The sequence below is a fragment of the Pseudopodoces humilis genome, chromosome 3 (assembly GCF_049639895.1).
Source record: "Pseudopodoces humilis isolate 2021_Gansu_Grassland_sample_001 chromosome 3, ASM4963989v1, whole genome shotgun sequence".
Lineage (NCBI taxonomy): Eukaryota > Metazoa > Chordata > Aves > Passeriformes > Paridae > Pseudopodoces > Pseudopodoces humilis.
This window is the reverse complement of record NC_142202.1, coordinates 41,648,241-41,675,891: the sequence shown is the minus strand read 5'-3', so window position 1 is coordinate 41,675,891 and position 27,651 is coordinate 41,648,241. Positions and strand designations below refer to the sequence as shown.

Genomic DNA, 27,651 nt, shown 5'->3' with positions numbered 1-27,651 from the left:
GTTGAAGATACACTTCTGCAGTTTATAAGGTGCTTTTTAGTATATGAATGCACTTTCAAAAGGAGAAAGTGTGCCAGCCATTTATGTACTTTTAAAATATGACTGTGTGGTAATTTCTTGATCTGTTTCCTACAATGAATACATAAAACTTAAATGTTTTTTGTCTTAGAATATTTATCACCATCAAAGCAAATGTCATTATAAATGTCACTGCCAAGACACACTTACCAGAAGTTAACATATCTGAGCAAAGTCAGTGGGTACAAAATAAGCTTCCAAAAACATAATTAGTATCTGCTGACTCAAGTTTTTAAAAAAGCTGAACTTTTAGACAGTGGCTTATTCACTACACTAGACTAATTATTCTCTGTTTCTAGATTTCATCTATTTTATCTAGTTCAAACTTCTTCAAATAATTTAGTTTCATGGCAACAAAAGAATCTTTAGGAAGCAACAAAGCTAAATTTCAAACACACACAATTTATTTCAAGAGTAGCACAAAGGAAGCAATATGATCCTAGTTTATATCCATCCCCTACACTGAATAAACCAAACTAGTAATTCTCTAGCTGTGATTTCCAGTCAAGAAACATTGCAAAGAAGCTTATTAAAATGAAACTTGAATCTTTAATCCTTTGCAGAGCCAAACATTCTCCAGACATTACCCTCTGGTTTTACTCTCCATAGGAGAAAGCAAATGGAGAGACACTGGTGGTCTTCTGTGAATCTGTTCTTCAACCTTGCATTCCTTTGAAGTTCTACTCTTTGGTGATGAAAAAGGGAAGAATTTATTTTGAAAAACTAAAATACTCAAATTAATATTGTGTGCAATAAGAGGATAACTTTCTAAACCACAGTGAATACGTGTCTGTGAGCATGTGCATGTGTGTGTTCATATTCATTCTGTATGAAATTAACTAAATATGTATTGGAATGAGCAGATGAAATTAAACTAAACAAACACATACTGTGCAGAAGTATCCATCCCGTTTCCTTTAAATCCTCATCTATAAACAACTGGTTACTGTGTCACCATCTCTGCCTCAGAGTTCAGAACAAGATCAGACTGTTTACAACAAATAACAACCACAGATGCCAACAAGCACTATTTTATGCTTAAAGTTCATAATTTCTTAAGCTGTTGATCAGTTTCTGCCATATCTGATGTATTCCATAGTAAAAAAATATTTTTCACATTAAAAGATTTCCAGAGCTTTTATTCACACTTTTTTCTTATTTTTCAGTATAGTAAGAAATAAAAAAAAAAATATAAAAAAATCAAACAAAACACAAGATTTATTTACAGTAGAACTTCTATCACCCTGACTTATTTCGGTAAATCTTTTCCAGTGGATTTGACAAACAACCCATTCTCTGGAAGCTTGATCATTTATCTCCAGTATCAGCAGATACCTTCTGATAAAAAGAGTAAATTTTGCATCTGAAATTTGATAATGACTTATGAAGGTTGTCTTTGAATTAGATTTAACAAATATGAGGTCTCTGTAACCGTTTGGATGTAACAATGTCCAGACAATCGTAAACCCATTTAGTTCATGTAGCTAAATGCATTAACATTAGCCTTCTGTCACTGATTTTCCTTATTTTTATCAAAGTCTTCTTTGTAAGTTCCACGGTTTCATCCCACTTGTTTTTCTCAGGACTTGTGTATGTCACCAAGTTCTCAGTGTACTGCAAGACTGACTTCAAAAATCTACAAGAAATAACATTAGAGAAAAACTCTTTTAAGGATTTAAAAAGATAAATAAAAATATATTAAAAAAAAGGAAAAAAAAAAAAAAGAGAAGAGAAGAATATTGCAATGCCTGACTTAAAGCTGCAAACATCTTCAAATTTTCAAATCTCCTTCAGGAGGACTGGATGACCAATACATTAAGGTTTGCTCTACATTTGGAGAACCACTCCTTCCCTCTCACAGTAAGATGGGCAGATCTTCAGAACTGCAATTAACACCACCATAGAAAGAACACAGTGACCAAATGTGTGACAGAGTTTCCCCCAAATGGCTTCCTTTGCTTTCTTGGTCAAATGTTTCACAACGTATGTGATATCCAACCAGCTGTTAATTAACACACAAGAAGTAAAGTCAGCAACATATTAAATGCAACTTTTATGTATTAATATTCCCTATCTACTCTTCCATGAAGTTATTTTAGCTCCTGAGTGAACATTGTCCAAGGTAAAATTATGACTATAATGATTAAAAATCTCTACAGTACAGATCAGAAAGGAATTCTGGGGAAATTCCTATTTTCATAAAGTAAATTTATATACTCACTTTAGATACTGCTGATAATCAAAAGGATTCTTCTTACAAACTGAATGAACACTGACTAGTTCCAGAGTAATCAACAGTAAGATGAGCCGCAACACTGGAGATAAAAATTTAATGCTAGAAAGAAAATAAAAATACTTAAATGAACAAACTAAAACCAAGTTAAAAAGAAATCATTAATATTAAAAACAATTATTAAGACTTCTGCACACATGCTAAATTGCAGGATATTGCAAAATCGGGGGAAAAAAAAGACTACGAAATGTTCTTCAGCAAAAAGCAGTGCAAATCCCAGGACAGTAAACAGAGACTTTAAACTGAAAATGAGGAGGGGAAAGAAGACAAATATCTGAGATTTCAAACAAAAACTTGCAAGGTCCCCATTAATCCATAGATAATAAACTACAGTTCAACTGAATCACAAATGTGTATCATCAGTCGTCAGTTTAAGCTATGTTTCTTAAATAATATGGTTAACATTTTTAGAACATAACCTTGCCAGTAACACAATACTTATAAAACTCTGGAAAGCCCTTATGATTAGGAAAAAAAATTAATGGAATATTTAAATCTCTTCTATCTGTTAAGAGACTGATTCAGGTGTAATGACAAAAAGCAGTAAATTAAAGTAGATAAAATCTTCAAATCAGTTAAACCTATTGCAGTCAGATAAAACTTCAATGGCATTTATATACCTAAACAGGAAAAGCCAGAAACTAAAAAAAAAACCAAAAAAAACAACAAACTAATGTTCAAGTAATAATTAATTTGAAATCTTGTAATTTACAGTGACATAATCTAGCAGTGCCCCTTAAATTATTCTCCAATTTGAGATTTTCTTGTTATTTCAATATTGCTACTTAATAGAAATCTGGTTGAACACTTGACTCTGAAATGGTTAACAAGAACACGTAAACACTCTTGACTTTAAACTTCCAAGTGAACCCACTGAAAGGCAGCAACAGCAGCGTGCAGCCATTCTCCCATAAACTTAACCACAGAGTAAAGCAAAACCAGCAGCCAACCTGTTTAGCATCCGTCGATAGTTGTGCCTCTGACGAGAACGCAGAGTCTTGTTAACCCACTGCGAATATCTCAGCCCAGCGCCGGCAATAACCTGTTGGGACACTTGATGGCACTGCGCGCTTATTTGGCGGAGTACCACCACTACTTCCAGGACAGGTCGTGGGGAATACAGCGTACAAACCCGTGTACCACAAAGTTCCACCAGCAGCCTCCAAAACAGGAAGGGATTTTTAACGTCAATCTTTTGTTAGCTGGATTTAACATAGGATACATTTCTTATTAAGTGCGGTTTAACTCATAATGTTTTAATTCAGAAAACCTGGAAACAAACTGCCCTTACCTCATGACTGAAAAAAAGCAAGGATATGTGTAGTAGGAATACTGATTGTGTTTTCTATCACTTTATTGAATATAAATGCAAAACTGATTATGATGAATATGTTTCCCATTTCAGATCAAAGAAACACAACCACAATAAACAAAACTGCCTGGCTGAAATGATACACTGAACACATCAAATCACAGCAGGCCTGTGGTTGAAGCCTCCCACCGTAGCTCGACTCACAATGAATTAACATGCACCATAATAAAACTCACTGAAACAAATGCTATTAATTAGTACTCCCATTAGTGTGTGGTCTTTCTTCTAAGCAGAACAAGAAGCAGACTTAACATTGCGTAAAATGCAGGTGGTGAAGCCATTTTTTTTAATCAACACCACACCAGACCATGCTTTGTTAAAGCACACAAATATCTTCCTGCTGTCACATCTGCTACACTAATGTGTCACACATCACTTTAAACACTCTGCTCTTATAAATAAATATATAAATATAAGTGTTTCTTAATCTCCCTCATGGCTCAATTTATCCCTGAGATAGCAAAACATTAATGATTTGAAGTGATAAAGGCAGAAAAGTTTAAGAACAAAGTTTAACACATCAATAATTAGGCTTCTTTCTTCCAAAGGATAAATTTTCAGATTAGTGGGTAGGAAGCAGAAGACCCACATGTTACATAACCAAAGCAACAGACTCCTCTTTGCTCTATACCGCCCATGTCTAATGGGTTTGATTTAGGAGCATTTTGTTCCAACATATTCATTCACGGGACTCTTAAGGCTGCTCTAAGAGTGGCAATTAAAAGTCAAATTATTTTGATAATTCCAAGTCAGATATAATTGGAACTAACATACCTCCAAGTCTGACACAAAGTGTAACAACATATTTTCTCTTTCTGAATCTTGATATTAAAGCATGAAGAACAGAATTGCATAGCAGTGATTGCCATTTTGAATGTAACACACAGCTGTGACATCAAGCACATCAAAATGAATTTATGACACAGTTTTAGCACAAACCAGACTAAAACCATCCTAATCTAGTAAGTACACAAATAGTTAAAATATTTTGCCTTCATGGTCCAGAAAAAAAAAAAAAAAAAGGTTATTTTTTCAGGCTAGTTTCCAAGTAAAATCTCTACTGTAATACCAAAACGTACAATGTCTCATCCTTATTTTGAAGATGACATTCAGCTGAAATTCTAAAATTTTCAGATTAAATCAGCAGCAACACTAGAAGAGTGCATACAACATTTCAAGCATTTCTCTGCAAACAGGGACAGGATAACTTAAGTTTAAGAGTTCTTATGTTGGGCTTGAAGTAGATGCTGACAGTGAGAACCAGAAGGGCATCAAACTCACCTCTCTGTTAGGACACTATTGATAGGATCATCTGAACTGCAGCAATTCTGCAGCATATAATGCTGCAACTGAGATACAATTTCAGATATCATCGAAATTAAAGAATCAGCTTCAGCATTTCCTTCCAACCTTGAAAACAAATGAGAAAAAAAATTAGATTTGAGAATATAAAATTGTTCAGTACTCATTATTTCTTAAAGGGCATAGATCTAGATGCAGATTTTTTTGGACAGCAGTGTATTCAGTGTCCACTCTTACACTCTAATATAATTTATTTTCCCTCTACCTTACAAGTATGATTTTATTTCTCCAACTAAAGCCACCTTTTCTCAGTGTCAGCAATCTTCAGAACGCCTCCTAATCCTCCATTCATAAAAAGCCTACAGTATACTGAATATATGATAGATGCATTTTCTTCTCTCAGCTCTAAACAAGTACAATATCCTCCAATGGTATTATTAATGACTTCCTCCTTTTCAAATAACAATAGAATGCTACATTCTTTTTCTAACTAATATCTCATATAAAGTTTCCCATCGATTACCAAGTCCTTCTCAGAATAAGGAATTATTTGCTGTTTTATATCTGCTGATCTTACACAGCACATACATACCCTTTAATCTTTTGCCCTTGTTCCTCAGGCACTGTTGGCAATTCAGGCCATAAGTGGATGCTCTTCATACATTCCAGCACCTTGAAAACGTATGAAAAATGTTTTGTAAAGTATAGACTTTGACATACTTTTCTTAGTAGCCTGTTTAGAATAAAACTGCAGCAGGCAGTAAGTTACGTGTTCACTAGTCATAATCGTGTAAGCCAACTTCATTAGTTAAGGTTTATGTTAAGGGTAAAAAGTCTGGATGTACACTTCCATGCTAAAACATTAGCTGAATGAACTAATTTAGTATTTTATGGGCTTTTTTAATATAAAAAATTAACTAACATGACTTTTGTAACACACTGTTTGAAAGCTGTTGAAAAGTAGAAGAACTAAATATGTATACCGTTATCTCAAATCAATAGAGAAACATCCTTAAGCAGTTCATTAAACTGATATGCAGAGGACTACCACAACATTGGAAAGCAGATTTTGCTACCAGAAACTTAATCAACTGGACTTCAGTAAAAAGCAAAGTAATAAAAAAAAAAACAGTAAAAAGCTTAATGATAGCCTAATCCAAGATTACTGGAGACAGGACCTAGCAGTGTTCCTGACATAAAAAGCATAAGGAGATTAAGAAAATGACAGAAAAGCAAACACTCAGGTAAGAATAAAGCTATTTAACTATTTATCACAAATATGGTATCAATTGCATTAGCAGGAATGTGCATAATTATATCTCATTTTAGCAACTGTGATTTCCTTTATGTTTTGAAAAATAGACCAAAAAATAATAAAAAATATGTAAGGTTTGAACTTTTTTTAGGACAATCAAAGCATGAAGAAAATAATTAGATGATTTTGAGGATTCACAATTTTAAGGATCACAATGCATTCACAGATGGAAGTACCTACCTGTTTCTTGAGTCGGGAAATTGGATGAAATCGAGATTGGTAGCAACTTGCACAGTTCATCAGTGGTTTTATGACCATGTGTTCCTGATGTACAAGATCATAGACAATACACAACAGTTTCTCTAAGCTGTCCTAATCATATACAGACCTAGACTTAAACTTCATTTTATGCATGCCACCTATAGCACTGATGTCAATAAACACTTCCAAATGTCTAAGGGCTGAAAGAAGTATTCAGCACAGTGAGTGATTAAAGCTTTATTTCACATATTTTAACTATGAAACCTGACAGCAGCTGACAGAAAAGCAACCAAATATTCTCTTCATGCAGAAGCACACAACAGATCTTGAGATACAAAAAAAGAGCTGCAACTAATAAATGGAAGATTTATCTCACAGGTTGCTGTGTGATATTGAAAGAAGTAATTCCAAATATAAACAGGAAACTGGGGAGAGCAAACACAGTAATTGCTTATGTTGAGAAATATAGTACTAGGCAAAAAATGTTTACAAATTCATAGTGTAAGTACAGATACAAATAACACTTCCATTAGCAAGGCACTATTATTTACAGTGTCTCAGGAAAAAAAATCTTGATAACTACATACCACATACTTCAGTGGGTGAGCTACAGATGTTCTACATACCTTTCAGATAATTCTGCAGATGAACAGGCTAGTTCATCAATGCAATTTGACAAAATTAAGTGGAATTGTTATAATTTACAAATCAACCTTGTGAATAAAGGCCTTATTAATCCCCCAAATTAAGGTACAGCAAGAAAGGGTAACAGTTTGTAAAACTTTCTATATTCATTTCACTGAAAAACTAGGTAAAACCATACTTTCACAATTTTTTACTTGGAGGAATATTTAGTTTGCACAAAAAGCAGTTTTCAAGAAAGATTCAGTCATAAAACTCTATCTAAAATCATATTTGGTATCCAAAATAACTGAAGAAAAAAACCTTCTGAGAACAAAATACTGCTCCCTACCTTCAGAGAAAACATATCCCCATCTGAGAATCTGCAGAGAATAGTAATAGCAAATCCAACTATCTGGTTAGCTACTTCTCTGGGAAATGTTTCTAGATTGATCTCTCCATGGCTTAAATGATCTCTTATGCGTGGACCTTCCTGGTGGTTCAAGAAATCCCAAAGGAAGTCCTGTGGAAACACACACCAACTATACAGAATTCTATTCTATGTGTATTCACACAGAATTGAATATAGTCAGTGTATAGAATATTTCTGAAAGACAAGTATGTGACCATGTCTATATTATTGGGGCATTCAGGTATTCAGAAAAACAAAACAGTGCAAACTATACTTGCAATATACATTCCATACTGTGACAGCTAACTATAGATTTCCTTCAGCTTTGTGTCCCAGGCCCTTCACAGCCCCACTACCTCTGGCAACAGGACCGTAACCTCAGAACTGCCCCACACTGTCACAAAACCCACTAAACTCAGCACCCCTAGTTTTCCTGTTCACAATCTGTTTGGGTAGTAAGATGCAGAATGTGCTCCGGTAGGTTTGAGCCACATTTTTGTTCTATCTGCCCAGATAGTACAAGATGTGTCCCAGAAGCACTCAGAAAGAAGCTTGAAATTACTCTGTGTGAGGCATGCTCATATGAAATAAGTAAGCATTAGGCATATCATAAAGATTATTACTAAGTGAAAAAAACAAACAAAAGACAACGATGACAAAACCCTAGAACACTTTCAAAACACTTTCCATGGCAGGCTCCTCAAGAACTACAGGTAGCTGGTTGACTTCTTCATTATCCAAATGCTTTCTTAGCATCTAGAAAAAAAAGCAATTTGAATAGAAACCTATTAAACTACTGAAGACCATATAATCAAAGAAGAAACACCAACTAAAGTAGCTTTCCTGATCTTATGTGATTACTTCTGCCATTCTAGAATCAAGATGCCTAATTATTACTGGCAAACAACTTGAAATAATCCAACCAACTCGTAAAACTGAGGATTTATGCTGCCAATATTTATTTGGAATAAGTGAATTTAAGAAAAATAGCACAATGTTTGTTTCTGTGGAGTGATGAATTTTGAGGTAAAAACATTCAGAAAAAAATAGTTGGTTCATTACAATTTGTTTTAATTTTCATATTTTCTGGAGCATTCCAAATTTAAAGTGTTTACTGTCCATCCATTTTTATTTGGAAAAAAAAGTTAGAAAAGTTAGAAATAATGCCATATCAAATAAAAGAAAGTGCATTTTAAACTCTAGTAATGGGAAACATGCATGGTTTAAATTATGACACTGGTATATATTTAAAAAAAAAAAATCACAGTACCTCATCAAAAGTGGTGTAGAGAGCAGAAGACTAGAACAAAACACAAACAATATTATTTGGTTTTCAAACAAAACCGATTAACTAGGCATGTATATAAAACTTTAGTTTATTCATTTGCATGAGATACCAGAGTTGCATGAATAGCAAAAAAGTCCCATTATGAATGAAAAAAAGGGACTGTGGGATTTTGTGCTGAGTTTTTTAAAACAAATATATCATATCCTGCTTTTCACCCTGAACTACAGCTTCTGAACACTAATCTTCCACTGCTTTTTCAGTGCTTTTTAGAGACAGACATTAAAAAAAAAATAAAGGCATTCATGAATCTCAACTGGATATTTGTAAATAACGTTCCAAAATGGATTGAAATTTTGGGGGTAAATCTGTAAATACAGTGGTTATAGACACTACACTTCTAGAATAACGATTTTGCAAATATTGTAAGCATTAAATCATGATTTACTTTAGACAAAGGTTTACCTCTGCTGTTAGCAACCGATTTGGACATTTATTAGTTCTAGTGAAGAGCAATCTAAGTCCAACTTCCAGCTGAGGAAGTAAGAGAATCACACTGTCAGCATACCTGAAAAAGTAACAGATCACAGAATCAGAGAATCACAGAATCACAAGGTTGGAAGAGATCTTCAATATCATCGAGTCCAACCCAGCCCTAACACCACAACTAGACCATGGCACCAAGCACCACATCCAGTCTTTTTATAAACACATCCAGGGATGGTGACGCCACCACCTCCCTGGGCAGACCATTCCAGTACTTTATCACCCTTTCTGTAAAAAACTTTTTCCAAATATCCAACCTATATTTCCCTTGGCACAGCTTGAGACTGTGTCCTCTCATTCTGCCTGGAGAAAGAGACCAACCCCACCTGACTACAACCACCTTTCAGGAAGCTGTAGAGAGATATCCAAAGGATATTTTTCTTCCTTATAAATTAAACCATTTCAGAGTTACAGTCTTGGGCCAAACAACCCTGACAAAATTCCTTTCTAATGCACTTTGTAAACAAACAATAAATAACTACCCATGCCAAAGAGAAACTGACCACTGAATTCAAGCTCAGAGACCACAGTAACTCACAAAAAGATGGAGCATGGGAGAGGAAAACAAAACAATACACTTTTTTTAAAAAATTCAAAATATATGTGATTTAACATATGAAGATTTATTTCCACATGCTTTGTAAACCTCCCCTTTTTTGCTACATCTCAAACAGCTCTTTTTGGGCTTCAAAATATAGTTTATAATCTTAGGTGGCACAAAACAAAGCCATAACTCAACAAGCTTTCCAAGAGAACACCATAACAAAGCATAACAATGCTGTGAAGTAATTTAGTACAAAGACTTGAAATACCTGCAAATGCGGATGTAAAAATACAGAATATATTCTTTTTAGACTCTATTAAAAAAAAAAATTAAAAAATCTTACCTGCTTTGCTTGAAAGCTCGTAAAGCAGCGATCCAAAATGGTAACATAATTTTTAATACAAAACTGGACAGTTTTACAAGTTCTTCAGCTATGGAAAGTATTTCATTATTAAGATCTGCAAGTTAAAAAATCAACATTGAAAAATTACATATAATCTACACTTTACTAATGAACTTTAAATATTTCACTGAAAATATGATATTATTTCAGCATTTGTAAAGGGAGATTTAAAGGTTATCCAATTTATTTTAATTATGTAAGTACAACAGTAGCTATATTTTAGATCAGAATTTAAATATGTAAGATTGCATTTCTGGTAATAATATAAAATTACTGAGTAAAACCCATTAAAAAAGTAATGTTTGCTTTTTGTTGAAAGACAACATAACAACTGGACCCAGCTTCTGTTGAGTTGTTCTCTACCTATTTCATATACTTTAAAAAAGTATCATAACAGAGTAATTTCTATTCAGCCAGAATCAGTACAGTAGTATGAACATGAGCACATTGTTCCTATTTCATCAATTTTCTGTGTTGAAAACACAGCATAATAAATCAACTCTTCATAGTTCAATGTTACCATGTAATGAAACCCACACTTAACAATTCACGTTATAGATGTTGTATCCAAGAGAAGGCTTAAAATGGTAAGTCTAACTTGATTGCAGTAGGTGTTTTTTCAAAGCAAATCAACAGCTATAGGATTTATACTACATAATTATTGGAATGTTATCAGCTTGATTTGGTTCCCAAAAGCCCTGCCTCAATTTCTTGGACAGATGTTCTGATTATGTAGCACAAATTGACCATGATCACCACTGACACCAAGATTTCCTATATGCTGTTGTTTCCTTAAAATAGTAGGAATAAACCAAACAAGGTCTGTGGACAAGGAGACTTTAATCTGAGACTTTAAATCCTTCCCTGAGAAAAGCATTATAAAGTGGAAATGTGTCACCATCTTTTACTCTGTTTCAACACTACCTTCCCTGTAAGACTCAAGGCACTCCTGCTGGGACCCTTGCAGCTGGAACCCATTGATTCTGAAAAAAGTTAGATTTCATAAAGGCAAACTAGATGACTGTTACATGAAATTAAGTCTCATAATGAAAAAAATGTAACATATAGTTGAAATCTTTTAGAAGCAGACATATTTCATGTTTCAATGTGTTATAATTATTTTAGAATGCAGTAGTTTTTTACTCAATAGTCAGTGAACTGTCTACATAGTAAGAAGTTGCCCTAAAGCATGACTGATTCATCTAATGATGATGTATACAGGTATCTTAGTTAAGATTTAATCTTGGAACTCTGGAAAATGCATTATTTTCAACAGCACTTTTGGAAAAGGAAATAATAGCTAATACAGGATAATAAAAAATTTGCTAGTGGTTAAATACTTGCCTGGAAATGCATCAAGCTCTTCTAAGCTCATGAAGATCACATAAGGTCGATGTACTAAAACACCTCTGGTTTGCAGAAGATAAGTTTGCAACAACTGACCCAATCCTGCAGTTAAAAAAAGCAGCATAGCACAGTATCTAGGGAGAATACCACAGTATATTAGAAAAGCTTATACAAAGACATGTTTTGCAAAGAACCAACATTTGTGATTTAGGAACAAAGAGGTTTATTTGCTTTTTTAAAAAACACCCAGAACATACACTCCCTATCTAAGTAGAGGTACGTAATAATTAATTGCATTCACAAACATGAAGAATAAAGGAGTAGAATTAGAAAAAAAGCATCACTGTATTCTACACTAGCTGCTGCTGCTCCTCTTTCTACTCTATTCATCTGTCTTTTGTTACAAGTTACTACTCACTGCTCTGACTTAAAAAAAGTTAACTTTCTTGTTTTCCCTAATAGCACAAAACCTGCTGGACCTAACACTGGCCATGTTTGTAATGGCTGAAGTATTCTATGGACATCCATTTCCAAAAAAAGCAGAAGCAGAAAAGGAAATTTAGTTTTTTTTTCCCATAAGAGAAGTAAATTTTACTAACCACTTTCCAAGAACTCACAAGTCTGACTGGTAAGAAAAAGAGTGCTTTTTTCCTGGTAACTTACTTGGCAGGAATTTCTTGTGGTGATGCAAACCCATGCCACAAAACATTACGAAGGTTCAGACCATGTGGAGATCCAATGAATACCCTCAGTACATTCATCTAATTAATAAACAAAGCAGTTACTGCATGAAGAAATCTATTTATTTTTCCCTTTCTTACCCTTACTTTTATTACCTTTCTCTGGCAGAAAAGTTCAGAAATTATTTAGAAGCTACAATGCCTACTGTCAAGATGACAGGCCACCACTTGTTACAGTAACAGAAACTCATTATTTGCAATTCCCAGTATTCTCTGAATGAGAATATTTCAGCTAATTTGTACAGGATATAGAATATAATATGGGAAGAATCAAATTAGTTATTAGACATCCCAAACAGTTATGACAGGCAAACAAATTAAATCAAGTTTAGCTCTTACTTCTCGTAGTATAAATCCAGGGTAATTTAATGCAAATTAACACAAGGTACATTTGGTAGAAAGAAAACCAGCTCAGTAGTTATTCCTTACTTCAAAACTAAGCACTTACTACAGCTTGTCCAAACACATCTGCAAGCTGCTCAGATGCAAGCAAGTCCCTTAGAAGGAAAGGACAATCGTTACCCTTAAGGAAATACACCTATTAAGACAAAAGAGCAGAACAGATAATAAACAATTTAGTATACTTCTTTGTATTTCAAACATATACCTTGACTACTTTACCCAAGAGCCATTTTCATTATTGTAAAAACACTAATCAAACAAAACCCACCAAATCCTTAAAAAGGCTTTAAATTCTGTAATTGCATGACAAATTAAAATTTAGACAACATATCAGCAAAGAGTGGATATTTTACTTTATGTGACCATAGTTAGACTTTTCACAGGGTCTCTACATATACTGCTTTTCTCTTCCAAAAAATCCCACAAAAACCAATAAGGCACAACAAGAACATGTAACTAAGGGAATAAGCTCTACCAAGGACAGTGTATTTTGTTCTTAAAATAGAACAAAAGGGTTCTGTCATTGTGAAAGGGAGGAGACTTGTGGTTCATCTTCTGATTTAGACTGTTCTTGAAACTAGATTTTATCTTTGCTGGACAATCTTAGCATCTCAAGATTCACCTGCTATCACACCTTCCATTCTTTGTACTGTCCCTGACATTTTTTTTCCACTCTTTGGTGATTTACTGCAAAACTTACTACACCCCACACTTGGGAAAATTGGTTTGCAAGTTAGCCCATTGCTCCTTCTCTGTCATTTCCTTCTCCAGAGCTTCTCATAGATACTGAACAACCAGCCGTTTTAACTTACCTGGCTGTAAAACAACCCAGCAACAGAAGTTGCTTAAGTAGCTGCTTCTCCTTTCTCCCTAGAAAACAAGTTACCCAGCAGCCCATTTTCCCAGCTGCATGCCATCCCTCACAATTCATACACCATCAGATCTTCTGTGGAAGCTATGCTGGCCCACTTCAGTTAAATAAATCAAACTAATAAAGACCTACTATATGTACACTGATTAATCAAACTCTTCTCTTTCCTAATTAAATCAGCTAGTAACAGCACTCACACAAGCAACTCTACAAGCACTGGTGAAAGAGCCCAACATATGTCTCCACTAGCACAACTGGATCCAGGAAAGAACCTCTGTCCAACTCAAAATGGATGTGGGCTATTAGTGTATTACTAGAGTACAGGGTAATATCACTTTTTTCAATGCACAATTAAATCCAAGAGCTCATTCCCATTTTATAAAGCCAAACCTGTGGTAGACTCCTCATGCTGGCACTTACATCACCCAAGGCTCTCTCCAAGCATGATGTTAGTTTCATTAAGCCAAGAGCAACTTCTGTAGCTTGTATATCTTGTAAAACATCAAACACTTCAAGAAATACCTGCATGATGGGGGAGAGGAAGAATGTTGTGTTCAATATTCAAAACGAAAGATCACATTGCCAAAAGCACAAAGAAACCTAAATATTCCTCCGTGATAGCTGCTATGCAAATGTAGAAAGAAAACCATGCCAAAGAAATGAAAGTGTAGATGCCTGGATAGAAATTTCCTTAGAGTACCTCTTGATATCTAGTGCCTTACATCTTTAAAATTATCTATAATAACTTTACAAGGTAAAACTTCATAGTAGGTACAGATTATTAGAAAAACAAAATCCTACAAACTAATATTACATCAGGACCAAAGCTTCTCCTGTTGTCTAATACAAAATCTAATTACAAAGTCAGAAAAATTACAAGCAACCGTCTATCAGAGGAAGACAATTAATTACAAATTCTAAGCATTTTGGTTCATGGATATCTCTTCTGTGTTCTCACACCAAACTTCCACAAAGGGTTCAGGTGCCAAAATACGAACTGTTAACAGAAATTTCCGTACCTCTGTACAGTTTGTCCAGTGGAACCATGACGCATACTGAATTACAAATTGTTCCTTGGTCAGAGATTTGAAATACAAATTAACAGATTCACATACAGGTCCTAATGATCGTATGCTGTTGATATAATCCATGCTTTGATCTTAAATTGAAAAACAGAAGGTGATTAGGCTACTAATCTTCCTGAAGGTCTAATATTTTAAAACTCACTAGGGGTAAAACCTACTACAGTTTGTTTACATATTTAGCACAGACAATTTCATCCTGACTATTTTAGCACAAGCAATACAATACAATTTACTGTCCAAAACACCACACAGAAAAGGTATTGAAAAGTAAAACTGCAATAAAAAAACAGGTAAGATCAAGCACCTTCTCCAAACAGAACGAAAAACAAATCAAAAATTCTACCCCTTGACTTGTAACTTGACACAAGAAAATATGGAAGTAAATAGGATCATTATGTTCTGCTTTTGTTGAAATGTGAAGAACACACTAGAATTTCTGTAGAAATTCCATATATCAAGCTGGAAGCCAGTGGAAGCTCAGCAGGAGTCAAATGGCACCATTTAATGCCTTTAAAGGAGGCAGATGGATGTGGTACCTTACAGAGTGGTATCACTGCTTCTTTTTTGTGGGACACTTTTAACAGGAAAATAAATTCTTCTGGTTTTCTGAAAGATATTTTTACCACCTCTGGAAATTAATAACAGAGCCTGCATAATGCAATTTGGTAAACTAAAATTCAATGAATTCACCAGGTCATAAATACTGTTTTGGTTAAAAAACAGCTACAAACTATTATACTTAGAAGGGAAACAAGACTGTTCTTCAGCTGGGAAACACAAAGAGAAGCAACAGCAGCAATATTGATGGCAAAAGGAATATAATAACACAGAACAAGGCAGTTGTAGGGTTGGAGAGAAGCAGAACTGAACCCCTTACGTTACAGGCACGTTAAGCTGGGAACCAAGATGAAGGCAAAGTAGGAGCTACTTAGGTGGCACAAATTACACAAATCTTAGGAGCCAGCAAAAGCCAAATACCAAATGCAGATGAAAAATTTAAAGTTCTTTGTAGATATGAACTCTAATCTGTAATCCACAGCAGAGCTAATGCAGTACTGTAACAAGCTGTCGCAACTCAGCTAGGACTGCTATCAACTGTACTGAAATTCTGCATCACTCTTAAATGCAATACTACTGCAGCAGGTAAACACCAACCTGATTCAAGGTAACACACATGCTCTGTAACAGCTTGCCAACATACTTTCCCATCTCCAGACAAAATATTATTAATATCATAGGCGTCTTTCTTCTCAAATCCAAGTTTGCAAATTGCATAATGCACAGGTTGAGAAAGGCAAGTAGTGACCGAGTCTGGCAAGGCCATCTAGAACAAACACACAGACACACTCACAGAAAGAATCCTTGTATCACAAATGCACACAAGAACAAAAACAAATTAGTAAAACATACTGTCCTGGGGTGACACATACCCAAAAGCACAGCTACACAGACAGTAATACAGCGTCTGTAAACAAGCTGTTTGGGTTTGCAATGCAAGTTTCACCCCTGCACGTGAAGAACTCTCAAGCAGAACCACCTTTGTAAAACTGAAAGAAAGCTTTGCTCTGTTTTCACAGGGTCAGGAGGGTGAATTTCAGAATGATTATATCTACTGAAACCATGACAAGATAGACTGAAGCAAAATATCCCGGTTTATATATGTTCTGCCTAACCTTTGAGCTTGCAGAGAAACTGATGCTACTTCAAGTAAACCAAGAGCATCAGTCCTTATAATCAGCAAGATCCTTGGAGGGAGGCAGAGGAGGAACAGGTGAATTCTGTAGCAATATAAGCATTCATGCGATTTCCACATTAGTCTAAGAAGAAAAATTGACCAATTCAGAAGAACACATCTAAATTTTAAAAATTGCACAGATAAAACTGCCCGTGTTAATAAGGATGAAAATGCTTCTGATTCAGTTAAAAAAAAAAAACAGGCAGACAAGACTTCGATAAGGAAGTACCACAACTAATAATAATGAAAAATACGTCATTAAAGTTAAATTAAAAACATTTTTTCCTCTCTAATTAGGTGGCAGAATTGACCCTCACATATGTAATTTCTGAATTCACAGCTTCAAGAAAAGAGAAAATATTTATATAGGTATCAGCACTGAGCAAGGGTAACAGTTCCCATCGGGAACCGCTATTAGCTGCCATCTGGAATACCTACCTGCTATTTAAAGAAAAAGTAATTTAAAAATCTACAATGTTCCTAAGACCTATTCAGTCCATCTTAATTTGTGTCTCTTCCCGTTCGCCGTTTCACTGTCAGGAACAGAAGGCCAGAGCAAAACCGGCACGACTGCCGCCACCCGTTATTACTATTACTTATGTAAAGCGGGCCAGGCACGGGGCAGGGCGGTGACCTTTGCAGGGAAAGCAGGTCACCGAGCCCCGGGCTGGCACTGGCAGAAGCAGGGCAGCGCTGTCCCCTCCTCTGCCCAGGCCGCGGCACCGGCCGTTCCCCGGGCCCGGCGCGGAGCCCTCCGCCCCGCCATGGCCGCCGCCGCCTCCGTTACCGCCGCCCGCGCGCCGCCTCACGGCCGGCTCGCGAGCAGGGCCCGGGCCGCCGCACTCCGCCCAGCGGGACCGCGGCCATGGAGGGAGGGAAAAAGCGCCAGGATAAAGACACAGTGAGCGGCCGCCAGGGCGAGGAGCGGCTCCGGGGGTTGGGGCACCCCCGGGAGCGGGCAGCGGCCCCGGCCCCGGCGCGGGAGGGGTGTGATGCCCGACTGAGGCGGGGTGCCGGACCGGGCCTGCAGCGCTCCAGTTGGGAGGGAAGGATGGGGCGTGGAGAACGTGGGTTAAAAGGTGCCTGTGATCTTAAGAAACTTGGGATCCTTCTTGTTTAGTGCCTGGTATGGGATAGCTCGGATCTTTCTGCTCGGCCAGATGCCTCGTTCGCTCGTACCCTGGCGGCTGGCGTGCTGGCTCAGGCACTGGGAGGCTGAGCTGCTGTGGTGGTAAAGAAAAGGGCGCTCCTCCCTTTGGTGGGGCAGTCCCTCCAACTCGGGGTGCTGCTCTAAACTAGAAGCTGTGCTGTCTTCTGAAGGAATAAACAAAAATTCTTTCCTGTTTGTGTTAACAACTAAAAGCCATTGGTTGTTAAAAATGGACTTACTAACAAACAGAATTTCATTTAAATAGCAAAAGCCTTTTTTTTCCCCTCTTAGCATACTTCCTTCCATATGTCCAAAGTTAAGCCAATGTACTCGAGCTGAGTAACCTAAGTACAAGCGTTTTTTGGTCAAGTGCTCAAATGCAGTCAGTTCTTGAACTTTTGAGAATTTTTTTTCACAATATTTCAAACAAACAGTATTTCTTCAAATATTTTAGAGAAATGTAATTGCAACATTGTGCTAAAACTTGGGGCTTTACTGTGTATTTTATACAGTGATACACAGAAGTAGGTTTATTTACTAGCCACATCTATAGAGAAATCAAGGTTTTTGGTTGCCTCATTAGTAAATACAATGACTTCTTGCAAGTGATCATGAAAACTCCCATCACTCATCATAGCAGGTAAACTTTTAAGTATCAGCATTGTTAGAAGTTGTGTGCTATAGACATGAATTTTCTTCCATCATTAATGAAAGAGGTTAAAGGTAGTGTGGCTCCAGCTGAACCATGTCAGCAAAGAATCACTGTTTGGAGTGTGCCCTTTTTCACAAGTTCATTGCTACTCACGTGGATGAGGATGCTCATTTGAAGACCTCAGCTGCAAGACTTGAGGTGGTTTTTCTTCTGTTAGGTGACATGTGATGAGCATGTAGTCTTTTGAGATCTGAATTTGCAGTTAGTAGATAATGAGTGTTCACAAGCTAAGTGCAATTGTGTTTGGTCCTTGTGTTTTTAGAGTAAGTGCTATTCAGATTCAACAAACACTAGCAGGCAATTTGCACTAAGGCTGCCAGCATCATTCTTTTTAGGAACTAGAGGACACTTTTAAGTAATGTCCATAGTTGTTGGCAGAACTAATGTGCAAGTGATTTCATAGAAAATAAACTGAATTTCTTCCCTGATTCTTAAAACTCCTCAGATGGAAAGATTTGTGAGCCCCTCAGTAGCCCATCTTCTAAAATAATTCTCATTAGACTTTTATATTATCTATAGTGACTTTTTTTCTGTACTTCTTAGCATAAGCCTGCATTGTGATGTTATTTCACTTCTGAGTTCTTTTCTGTTCTTCTGGAAAGGAACTGATGATTTTCTCTCATGTTAAGTTCCAGAAGTAGTCAGGAAGTGCAGCCAAGACTGAAGAGTCACTGAAGCTTGGAAGTGGTTTATTAGGAAGTAGCTGGTATTGAAGACCATTGCCTGTGGCATTTGTTTTGAACCCATTGGTTCCTTTTGCTTTTCTGTCTCTGTTACTATTTCACAGTTCTATTTTAAGCCACTGTGGTGACCTTTTTTTCACAACATCAGACTTGCTTCTTGCATTCATAGAGGGACAAGTTTTGCTATGCGTCTTGAAGAGATAGAGTACACAGCTGGATGGGGAGAAAACACAATCTTCAGAGATCTGGTTTTAAGTTCCAAGCAAAATTACAAAGCTTTGCACACTGGAGCTTACTTTTTCCTTATTTTTTTTTTTTAATGAGCAAATTAAATCATCAATACACAAGCTACTATTTAAGTAATAAGGAATAAGGACAAGTAAAATGAAGTAATAAATGAACTAACTCTGTATTTTGGGTTGGCTGTTTGAATGAAAAGCTTGTGGCTAACATTCTTCGATAGGTATGTTAATATCTGTGTATTTTTACTTGGAAAAGGGAGTGGATTCAGGATACTAATATGATCTACATGATTAATGAGTTTAAATGCAAAATTCAGTTGGATTTTGCTGGAAAATAATTTAAAATTGAGTGGAAGTCAACCACTTCTCCATTTTCAGGCAAACCAGTAGTGTTAAAACAGCCAGAAGATGATAACCAGCTTCTAGCTTTCTGTGGTTTTTGTTAACATATTCCAAGACTAATTGTTGGGTTTTTTTCTCTTAATTGTACACCATAAAGTGTTATTTAGAGTCCTTAAATTCTAAAATATTGACATGTGATGTGTTTTTATTATTATTATTATTATTATTATTTTGTACAGTCAAAAGGAAAAAAGACATATCAGGATGCTTCAGGCACGGCTCCAACAGAAGAAAAGGCAAAGCCAAAAGGCCGTAACACATACAGACTGGAGCCACGTACTAAAGTTCAGGACAGTTTAATAAGAGACAAAGCTCAAGCAATACTAACGGTATAGTATTTAAATTAATTGTCTCATTGCAAAAGCAGCTTGTCTTGCAGAAGTATTTGTGAAACATTGAATATTGCACAAACTTAAACATGCATAAATCTCTGCAGTCTTTTGAGTTTTGGCACATGAGTGTAATGTGAAAGGACTCTGTTTTGCAAAGTGCAGAAAGGCCCCTACAAGGTCACTGCTGTGCATGTGCTGTTTAGGTGAAGCTGAAGCATCATAAACTTTTGCATTTTTTTAAATCAAATTGAGCTACAACACAGTTCAAAGTACCATAATCTGCAAAATATCCAGTTAGCAAAAGGTCATGACATCCAATTTGTGGATTTCTATTAATTCTGCTAATATCACAGGACTTGCATAAAATTACTTGGTATTCTTAACAGTCAGACTGCTATGTACACAAATTAAGCAAAAATGAAAGAGAACAATCTGTTCTGATAATCCAAAGCCGTTAGTGGTATTTTGAACAGTTATAACCAGATCTTTTTAATTCAGCTGTCTGGAAGACATATCTTCGATATTTGGAACAGATATTTATAGCACTGTTTTCCAGTGAACTGAGCCCAAATAATGGAGAATAACAATCACTCCTGATTGTTAAATGGAGATTGGCTGGGCATGTGTGTCACCTTCAAAAAAACAGATAAAACATCTCAGAGCAGTGCATCCTTTGCTGTTTGAGACCATCGTCTGTACTGATTTTTCAACTCACTAGTTCTTCTCATGTTCTTGTAATGAAAATGACTGTAAAGGGTATTTTTTGCAAAAGACTAGTAGGATGAAAACTAAGATCTTTCAAAATTGTTTTTGATAGAATAAACTACAAGAAGCCACATACGACGGAGCTTCTAGTCCCTTCTTGTGTGCTTCAATCTCAGAAGATATATTAAAGGCTGTGAAGGAATTGGACTATGACCGTTATAAGTATGTGGTATCAGTGCTAATTGTGGAAAAGGCAAACCAGGCAATGATTGTAAGCAAACTTATTATTTGTTACACCTTTTGAAAATGAAAAAACAACTTTTAGAACTGTGTGTTATCTCCTAGGTGTTCTTTCACATTCAGTAGCTTAAATTGTTTGAGGTGGTCCTGAAGCTTTTAAGTTCTTTATGGGTAGTAGTATCCCAGGTGACAATTCAAGGTGCTGCTGTGATTCTGCCTAACTCTGAAGGTTGTTGTCTTCATGTGTTCAGTAAGTGGTAAACAGCCCCTACTGCACTGCCCTGTCACCCACTTGTTTCTGCTGCGTGCTGTGCCATGAGTTCAGCGAATTTTGGTTTTCTCTGTCCAGTGTACTTGGATCTCCATTTGGGTTCTCACATTCAGTGCAAAACACTGTGCAGTTGTAGTGTGGGGTGACACGGAACAGAAGGGTGGCAAGGAAAGGGACGGTAACTGATGTTGCCACCAGACATGCTCCTGGGACTTCAAATTAACAACATCATCTGAACTTGGAATACCTAAAATAAAAGATTCTGGATTTTGCTGCGTTGGTGTATAAATTTAGTACTCCAAGCTCCCATTGGCATTCAGAATGCTTTTATCTGTCTAGTAAAGTGTCAAAGAGCAAAAGAGTACTTCTGCCTTGGAGTGTTTATCATCAGTTCTTAAAACATGATTGAAACCAACCTGTTTAGTGAGTTACATGAAACAACATTTGAGGGGTTCAGCTTCAGTACCAAATGCAGTTTATGAGTTGCCTGCATCTCTCTGCTTTTCTGGTGCTGTCTCACGGTATGGTGCCTCTTAAGGGGTGCTTTGACTGAGGAACTGCAGGTACAAGCAGATTAGTGAAGTGGTCCAAGTTAACTTTTTTCTCCCAAGGAATATGTTTATTCCAGCCATCAATTCACAGAGTTTGGCTTTGAAAACAATTTTATCAAAAAGGCTGAGAGCCCAATAAATGGTTACAAGTAAGCTGAAGTAAGCTGGAGTAAGGTGGAGATGGAGGAGTGGGGGATGTGACTTCTTGGTTGTCTATGTTCCCAAAACTAATGTCTAATCACACAGACATTCTATTGCTTTTGAAGGGGTGCTCTACAGTTTGTTAAATTGTAACAAGTGAACACCAGAGAGATTTGGGGGCTTGGTGTTGAGAGTTTTGAATCTCTCTGGGTGGGAGCTGTACTGTGAAGCAAGAACATATGTTTAACATCGAATAGGAATTGTTAATTTTATTCAACTTTTGCATTGTTGTTAATAGTAGTAACTCTCCTAATATGATTAGATTAGCATTTAGATAATGCTGTATGATCTTTAAAAAGAAATAGTAAAACTGCTGTATATAGGTTCACTTGTACCTTTTTGTCTTTTATCTCGATAGGTTGCCAGCAGATGCCTCTGGGATGATCAAAGAGACACTTGGGTTTCAGCTAAATGTGAAACCGATACATTTATTGCACTGGCTTTGGTAATGGCTTGTTATTACGACTAAAACTCTGAAAGTCACAGCTGCACTCCTGCATCACAATATGTGGTATACTTGAAAATTTTCAAAGCACTATTATTTTAGTATTTGTTTTTGTCCAATTGCTGTTGGCACATTCAAACTGACGTACAGTTGAGATAATTTTGCTCAGTTTTGCTCTGTTTTAAAAAAAAAAAACCCGTAAACCTGCTTTGGAAATGTTTACAGTTGAGTACATATGGGCTTCATCTGTTGTAATGCTCTGCTGTGGAAGTGGGAGCAGCTGGTGTAAGGCCAAACATTGCAAAATTTTGAATGTTGCTCCTCTCTTGGGTGCCTAGGACTGTTAACCAATGCTTACATGTAGTTGCAGGTATCAATTTTCTTAAAAGCATGCTTTTTGTAAGAAAAAGCAGTGTTCATTTTTCATTTTCATAGTTGGTATCTATGATAAAATGCTAGTGTGCCTCAAAACTTGGCTGGGAGGGAAGCTGTGTTTTGCAGTCCTAGGAGCTTGTGCAAATTTCCAGCCGTTTGCCTGAATGAAGTTCAGTTATTAGGTTCCCCGGGTGTTAACCTTTGGTTAAATATCGCCTAGGGTCTCCTTGGTGGACAAATACTGAATTGAGCGAGTTAGGTCACTTTGGTCTAGGGGCTTCTGGTGGCAGTGGCAGGAGGACGACGGGGTCAGTCGCCAGGCTACTGAGAACTGGTCCGTAACTGGCAAGAGCAGCGGCGATCGTATTTTTTAAAATGAGACTCCGGCAGATCTATGAAGTGTGTAAACATCAGCTTTTGGATCTGCCGTGCGCAGAAATCCAGCGCTGGTGCCTTTGCCATGCCCGTTTTATTGTTGGGAGCTGAGAACAAACGCGAACGGGGCGGCGGTGCTTTCCAACACCCCGAGACCAGCTTGCGTTCGAGCGCCTTTGGAGCCGGGCAAACCTCGAGCGGCGGTGAGCAGCCCGGGCCGCGGGTGGGCGCACACGGGGGAGCCCCCGGCCGTGGGCGGCGCCGGGGCTGGGGCGCGGCCGTGCGCTTTGTTCGCCGGCGCGGGGCCGTGCGCGCCCACGGGGCCCGGCTGCGTGCGGGCGGGTGCGCGCGCCGAACCAGTCCCCGGGACTGGGGTCGTTCCCGTGGTGGGTAGGGAGGGTTGCGCCTCGGCTCCGCTGGCCCGTACTCGTACCGGCGGGACCGGGGGGCGGGGCAGCCCGGCGCGCACCCGGCTCGGCGCGACCGCGCATCGGCGGGGAGCGCCCGCACGCGCCCTCCCTCCGTCGCAGGGGCGAGCGCGCTCGTGGCGGCTCCTCCGAGTGCGCCCCCCGCCCCCCGAACCCCCCTCCTGCGGGGGCTGATGGTTCACAAACGTAGCTCGTCCCCGGCTGACGTTCCCGGAGACGGGAGCTTGCCGGCGGAGCGCAGCAGCCCGGCCCTGCTGGGTGCCAGCTCCTGCGCTCGGCGCTGACCACCCCGCCGGGGGATGCTGCCCCTCCGCCCCGCGCTGCTGCCCAAGCGCTACCGCGGCGGCTCGGCTCCGCGCTCGCGGCCGGGCCGCGCGGCCGCCCGAGCGGCGGCGGCAGGAGGAGGAGGAGAAGGGCGCGGCGGCGGAGGCGGCGGTGGCGGGTCCCCCGCGCTGGTCCCGCGGGGCGGTGCCGGGTCGGTGCGGGTGCCGGTCCGGCGGCGCGGGCCGGGGTCGCCGCGGGCTGCCGGGAGGGGGGCGGAGCAGGAGCCGCCGCGCCCGTGCGCGCGCTGGCCGGTAGGGGCCGCTGCCGCCCCCCGCAGGGCGCGGGGGGGCGGGGCTGGCGGGCGCGGCGCGAGGCCCGGTCGCGCGGCGGCGGCGGCGTCGCTCCTGTTGGCCCAGCCGGCGGCGGCCATGGCGGCCGTGCTGTCCCCGCGCCTCTGCGACAGCGACCCGGCCACGCCCGGCGCGCAGTCCCTCAAGGTGAGAGCGGGTAGCGGCGGCCGCGGAGCTGCGGCGCAACAGCCGCCTCGGCGGGAGGCCTCGCGCGGCCCCCGCGCCTGGGGGCCCTGACCCGCACCTCCCACCCGACCCGCCCGCCCCAGGCTCACCTCACGCCCTCCCGGGGGGCCCGGGCGGCGGCGGGCGGCCTCCCGCGCCCTGGGCCGAACTTTGAACGCAGGTCTGGGGCTGGTTGCCAGGGGCCGTCCTCCTTCCCCAAAGTCCCTCGGCGTCTTCCCGGGGGCGGCGCGGCAGCTGAGTCCTCACCGCGGCAGCGCCGCAGCCGGGAAAGTTTGGGTCTGGCCGCTGGTAGTTCCGCGTTGGCCCCGCCGGCTGCTCCCGCGCATCCCGGGCACCGCGGGCGCTTGTGGCGCCAAAGACTCCCGGCGCAGATCGGCAGTATCTCTTTGGAACGCGTCTCGGGTAGTTCAGGCTTCTCGATCGCTTCATAAAGGAGCGTTACGTCGATCTTACAGTGATAGAGGTACCAGAAGTTTGTAACGTCACCGTGTTTCGTAAGGACTAACAAGTTTTTTACGGAAACATGCGTTTTTAGGGAGAAAGGGGCTTTTTTGGGCAGTGTTTGACTTTTCATGTAAACAGAGCCACGGAGCTATCAATTATTATTTTTTTCTTTTTTTTTGAACAGTAAAGGTGGTTGAGCAGCATTGTATCTACAGAATGCAAATGTTTTCATTTCATAAACTAAGTCGTCTGCAACAAACTGAACTTCTGTGATTGAACTTCGTGAAATTTTAAGCAAAGAAGGAAGCAAATATGGAAATGGAGAGCACTGATCTCTTTATGTTCTGGATACTCATACTTTATAACAGTACCAGGTTTAATAAATGAATACTAAGTGAGAGGAGAAACAGATAGCAGGCACTTCCACAAAACTGTCAGGTTGAGATGTGTCTTTTAAAGACGTTTTGAAGTTTCTTGAAAGTTTTGGTATACCGGAGGGTTGCTTTGGCCCTGTTCAGGTTTTTTTCTAGCAGTTAAAAGAATTTGGAGTGCATTAGTATTCTTGTGGGAAGTAGAAATTAACTACTCATGAAACAGCTGTGTCACAAAATACTCTCATGCAGTGTTTTGATTGGGGGCTGCTGCTTTGTTAGTCCGAGTTCATACAGGGTATTCTCAGCAGTACTAAGAAGTGGCATTACTGGTAATGTGAGTGGAGATACTACACGCTGCTTTAAGGAAGGCTGCATTAAGAAAACTCAGTTTCATTAAATTTTGCTCTCCTGTTTTTATTACTGTGTGAAAGATGTTCTTCTTGCTTCTTAAGTAGGAAGAAAAATATTTTAAAAAAATTGCAGAAAAGAAGAAATAAGCCAAAAATCCAGGAGACAAATGCTTTTTGCCTATGGCCTGTCTTGATTATAACCTTGTGAAGTGTTGCATAATAAAAGTAAAGTGTTTGCTGGAATATTTTTAAATCGATATTTCAAGTCATATGTTAAGTAAAACATCCTAGAATGAAAGACATTAGCAAAGGTAGACCTAATAATCATTGTTGTCATTATTAAATAAGGAAGTATAGTTGGGCTTGATCCATTTATTTCTGACAAGTTAATTCCTTTTGCTTTAACTTTTCACAGAAGTTAGGAAATTGATTCTTTCACTCTGCTCCACTTTAGAGATTCAATTACTTAAATAACTGTTTTGTTCTTGATTCCACTACTGGTTACGGTAGGCAGTTCACTTAAAGATTTCTGCTGTGTCTCAATTATGATCACACAGGGTTGGTCACTAAATGCTTTGAGATTGATGATGCACATAGGAGTTATATAGCATTATGGGACAACAAAGCAGTGAAAAACGCAACATCAACTGAGTAATTGTCTTCTAGATTTTACAGAACTGTTTGTTTTGCTTTGGTCTTTTTTTCCTCTCCTTCACTCTTTATTCCCTTTCGTTATTGGTCACATGGAATCTGAATAGTGACACCTGCCTGAATGTTCCCTTGTAACAGCTTTGTTCTCTTCTGTATCTGTTGCAATACCAAGTTGGGTTTTTTCTTCTGTATATTTTTTCATCTCAAGACACAAGTCTTGGCTACTTGCTTGTACAGATATTTTTTGTAAACTATACCATTCCTTTTATTTTAACTGTATACCTATAAACTCCTGTGTTGCTTTTGGTAATATTTTCCCTGATTTTGTAAGCATCAACTCTCAGCAAAGAATTGGGGTTTTTGTTTTGTGCTTGCTTTTGGTTTGGAGTGCTAGTCTGATTAAGTGCCAGAGGTAGTTTACATCAGGAATTACGCACTTAACGGTCAGAGCTACAGCCCTGCCTATTCAGAACTCTGCCTATGCTGCATGTGGAAAGCCACCACGGTCTCTTTCTGGGCTAACACCTGTCATGCAAATAGTTTGTAACAAAGAATAATTTGTTGTGTAGACTGTCCTGTGAGTTGTTAAGACTGTCTTAGAATGGCTTAGCAGTTCAAGTGTATTTAAATTGTGGATTGCCTTGCAATGTTTTTTATGTTTTACGTTATCTTTGGAGTAGTCTAATTTTTTTAATATTTATTTTCATTTCAGGATGACACAGAAGAAAATTCCAATGATGGCAGCCAGCCGTCCAAAAGACGGCGTATGGGCTCAGGGGACAGTTCTCGGAGCTGTGAAACTTCCAGTCAAGACCTTGGGTAATACTGTGTTTTACAATTCCCACTTTCTATTGCAAGTCTGACTTCATTGTTCAGCATGCTTAAGTATTAGTGCTTTTTTCATTATTTGTGTATTCTTCATCCATCTTTCCAAATTGAGGTGATGTCCTAGAAATACGTAGGTGTCTATTGCTTCCAGCATATTTTAAGGCATTTTATTTTAGAGTGCCACAAAAAGTGCTGCCCCTGATGTACAATCAGAAGCACAGTTTACATGTTTTCAAAACATTGCGTACTTGAATGAATGGTGACTGTAGTAATCATGCTGAATGAATTTTGTCTCTGTAGTACTTGCTTTTCCTGGTGTCCTCTCCATGATGATGGTTATCAGTTTCTTCAGATTCTGTCCCTTAGCATGTTGGCAAGTGGTGATTTAGAGAAATATATGTGAGGTTGGGTGTAACAAAGTGACTTTTGAAACAGGTTAACAGGATGCAGTGTTCTAAAGTATACGTCCAACTTTGTAGCTACTGTTCCAGTGACATATAAGTAGGAATTACTGAATTTCTGGAGATGTAAGTAGTATTC

At 38.9% G+C, this 27,651-nt stretch overlaps 3 protein-coding genes across 9 annotated transcripts in view; 2 read left to right on the top strand and 1 right to left on the bottom strand.

Moving 5' to 3' along the window:
* Positions 1-650: 650 nt before the first annotated feature.
* On the bottom strand, positions 651-24,921 carry ERMARD (ER membrane associated RNA degradation). Of its 3 annotated transcripts, none has more exons than XM_088053788.1 (18): positions 24,554-24,921; positions 15,973-16,141; positions 14,752-14,891; positions 14,153-14,254; positions 12,908-12,997; positions 12,383-12,480; positions 11,717-11,853; positions 10,313-10,427; positions 9,345-9,447; positions 8,865-8,894; positions 8,283-8,350; positions 7,535-7,706; positions 6,541-6,624; positions 5,638-5,717; positions 5,025-5,153; positions 3,322-3,531; positions 2,300-2,413; positions 651-1,714 (listed from the first exon to the last, which is right to left on the bottom strand). In XM_088053788.1, the coding sequence occupies exons 2-18, from the start codon at positions 16,139-16,141 to the stop codon at positions 1,555-1,557; spliced, it is 2,001 nt and encodes a 666-aa protein (XP_087909914.1). In that variant the 5' UTR covers positions 24,554-24,921; the 3' UTR covers positions 651-1,554. The 3 variants fall into 3 exon arrangements, with proteins under 3 accessions (XP_087909914.1, XP_087909912.1, XP_087909913.1); XM_088053786.1 differs by lacking the exon at positions 24,554-24,921 and adding an exon at positions 18,508-19,377; XM_088053787.1 differs by lacking the exon at positions 24,554-24,921 and adding an exon at positions 16,991-17,318.
* Positions 17,325-22,993, top strand: DYNLT2 (dynein light chain Tctex-type 2). Its single transcript, XM_005518570.3, has 4 exons — positions 17,325-17,453; positions 19,921-20,070; positions 20,891-21,049; positions 22,400-22,993. The coding sequence occupies exons 1-4, from the start codon at positions 17,418-17,420 to the stop codon at positions 22,508-22,510; spliced, it is 456 nt and encodes a 151-aa protein (XP_005518627.2). The 5' UTR covers positions 17,325-17,417; the 3' UTR covers positions 22,511-22,993.
* The window catches only part of PHF10 (PHD finger protein 10), an 18,698-nt gene continuing 14,995 nt past the window's right edge, over positions 23,949-27,651 (top strand). For 2 of the 5 annotated variants that reach the window (XM_005518671.3, XM_088053789.1), the window contains exons 1-2: positions 23,964-24,425; positions 26,996-27,102. In XM_005518671.3, the coding sequence (XP_005518728.2) occupies positions 23,964-24,425; positions 26,996-27,102 (569 nt within the window). Of the gene's footprint in view, positions 24,426-26,995; positions 27,103-27,651 lie in introns of all 5 variants that reach the window. The other 3 variants (XM_014263457.2, XM_014263459.2, XM_014263456.2) reach the window with 2 other exon arrangements.

What these genes read in the sequence shown, in the direction of transcription:
- DYNLT2 (XM_005518570.3), top strand. Translation starts at nt 17,418, where the DNA reads ATGGAGGGAGGGAAAAAGCGCCAGGATAAAGACACA. An exon ending in AGCGCCAGGATAAAGACACA is followed by an intron (nt 17,454 to 19,920) that starts GTGAGCGGCCGC and finishes TATTTTGTACAG; the next exon opens with TCAAAAGGAAAAAAGACATA. An exon ending in AGGCAAACCAGGCAATGATT is followed by an intron (nt 21,050 to 22,399) that starts GTAAGCAAACTT and finishes TTATCTCGATAG; the next exon opens with GTTGCCAGCAGATGCCTCTG.
- ERMARD (XM_088053786.1), bottom strand. An exon ending in GTTCTTGAGGAGCCTGCCAT is followed by an intron (nt 7,707 to 8,282) that starts GGAAAGTGTTTT and finishes TGTGTTTCCACA; the next exon opens with GGACTTCCTTTGGGATTTCT. An exon ending in AATAGTGTCCTAACAGAGAG is followed by an intron (nt 3,532 to 5,024) that starts GTGAGTTTGATG and finishes CCTGTTTTGGAG; the next exon opens with GCTGCTGGTGGAACTTTGTG.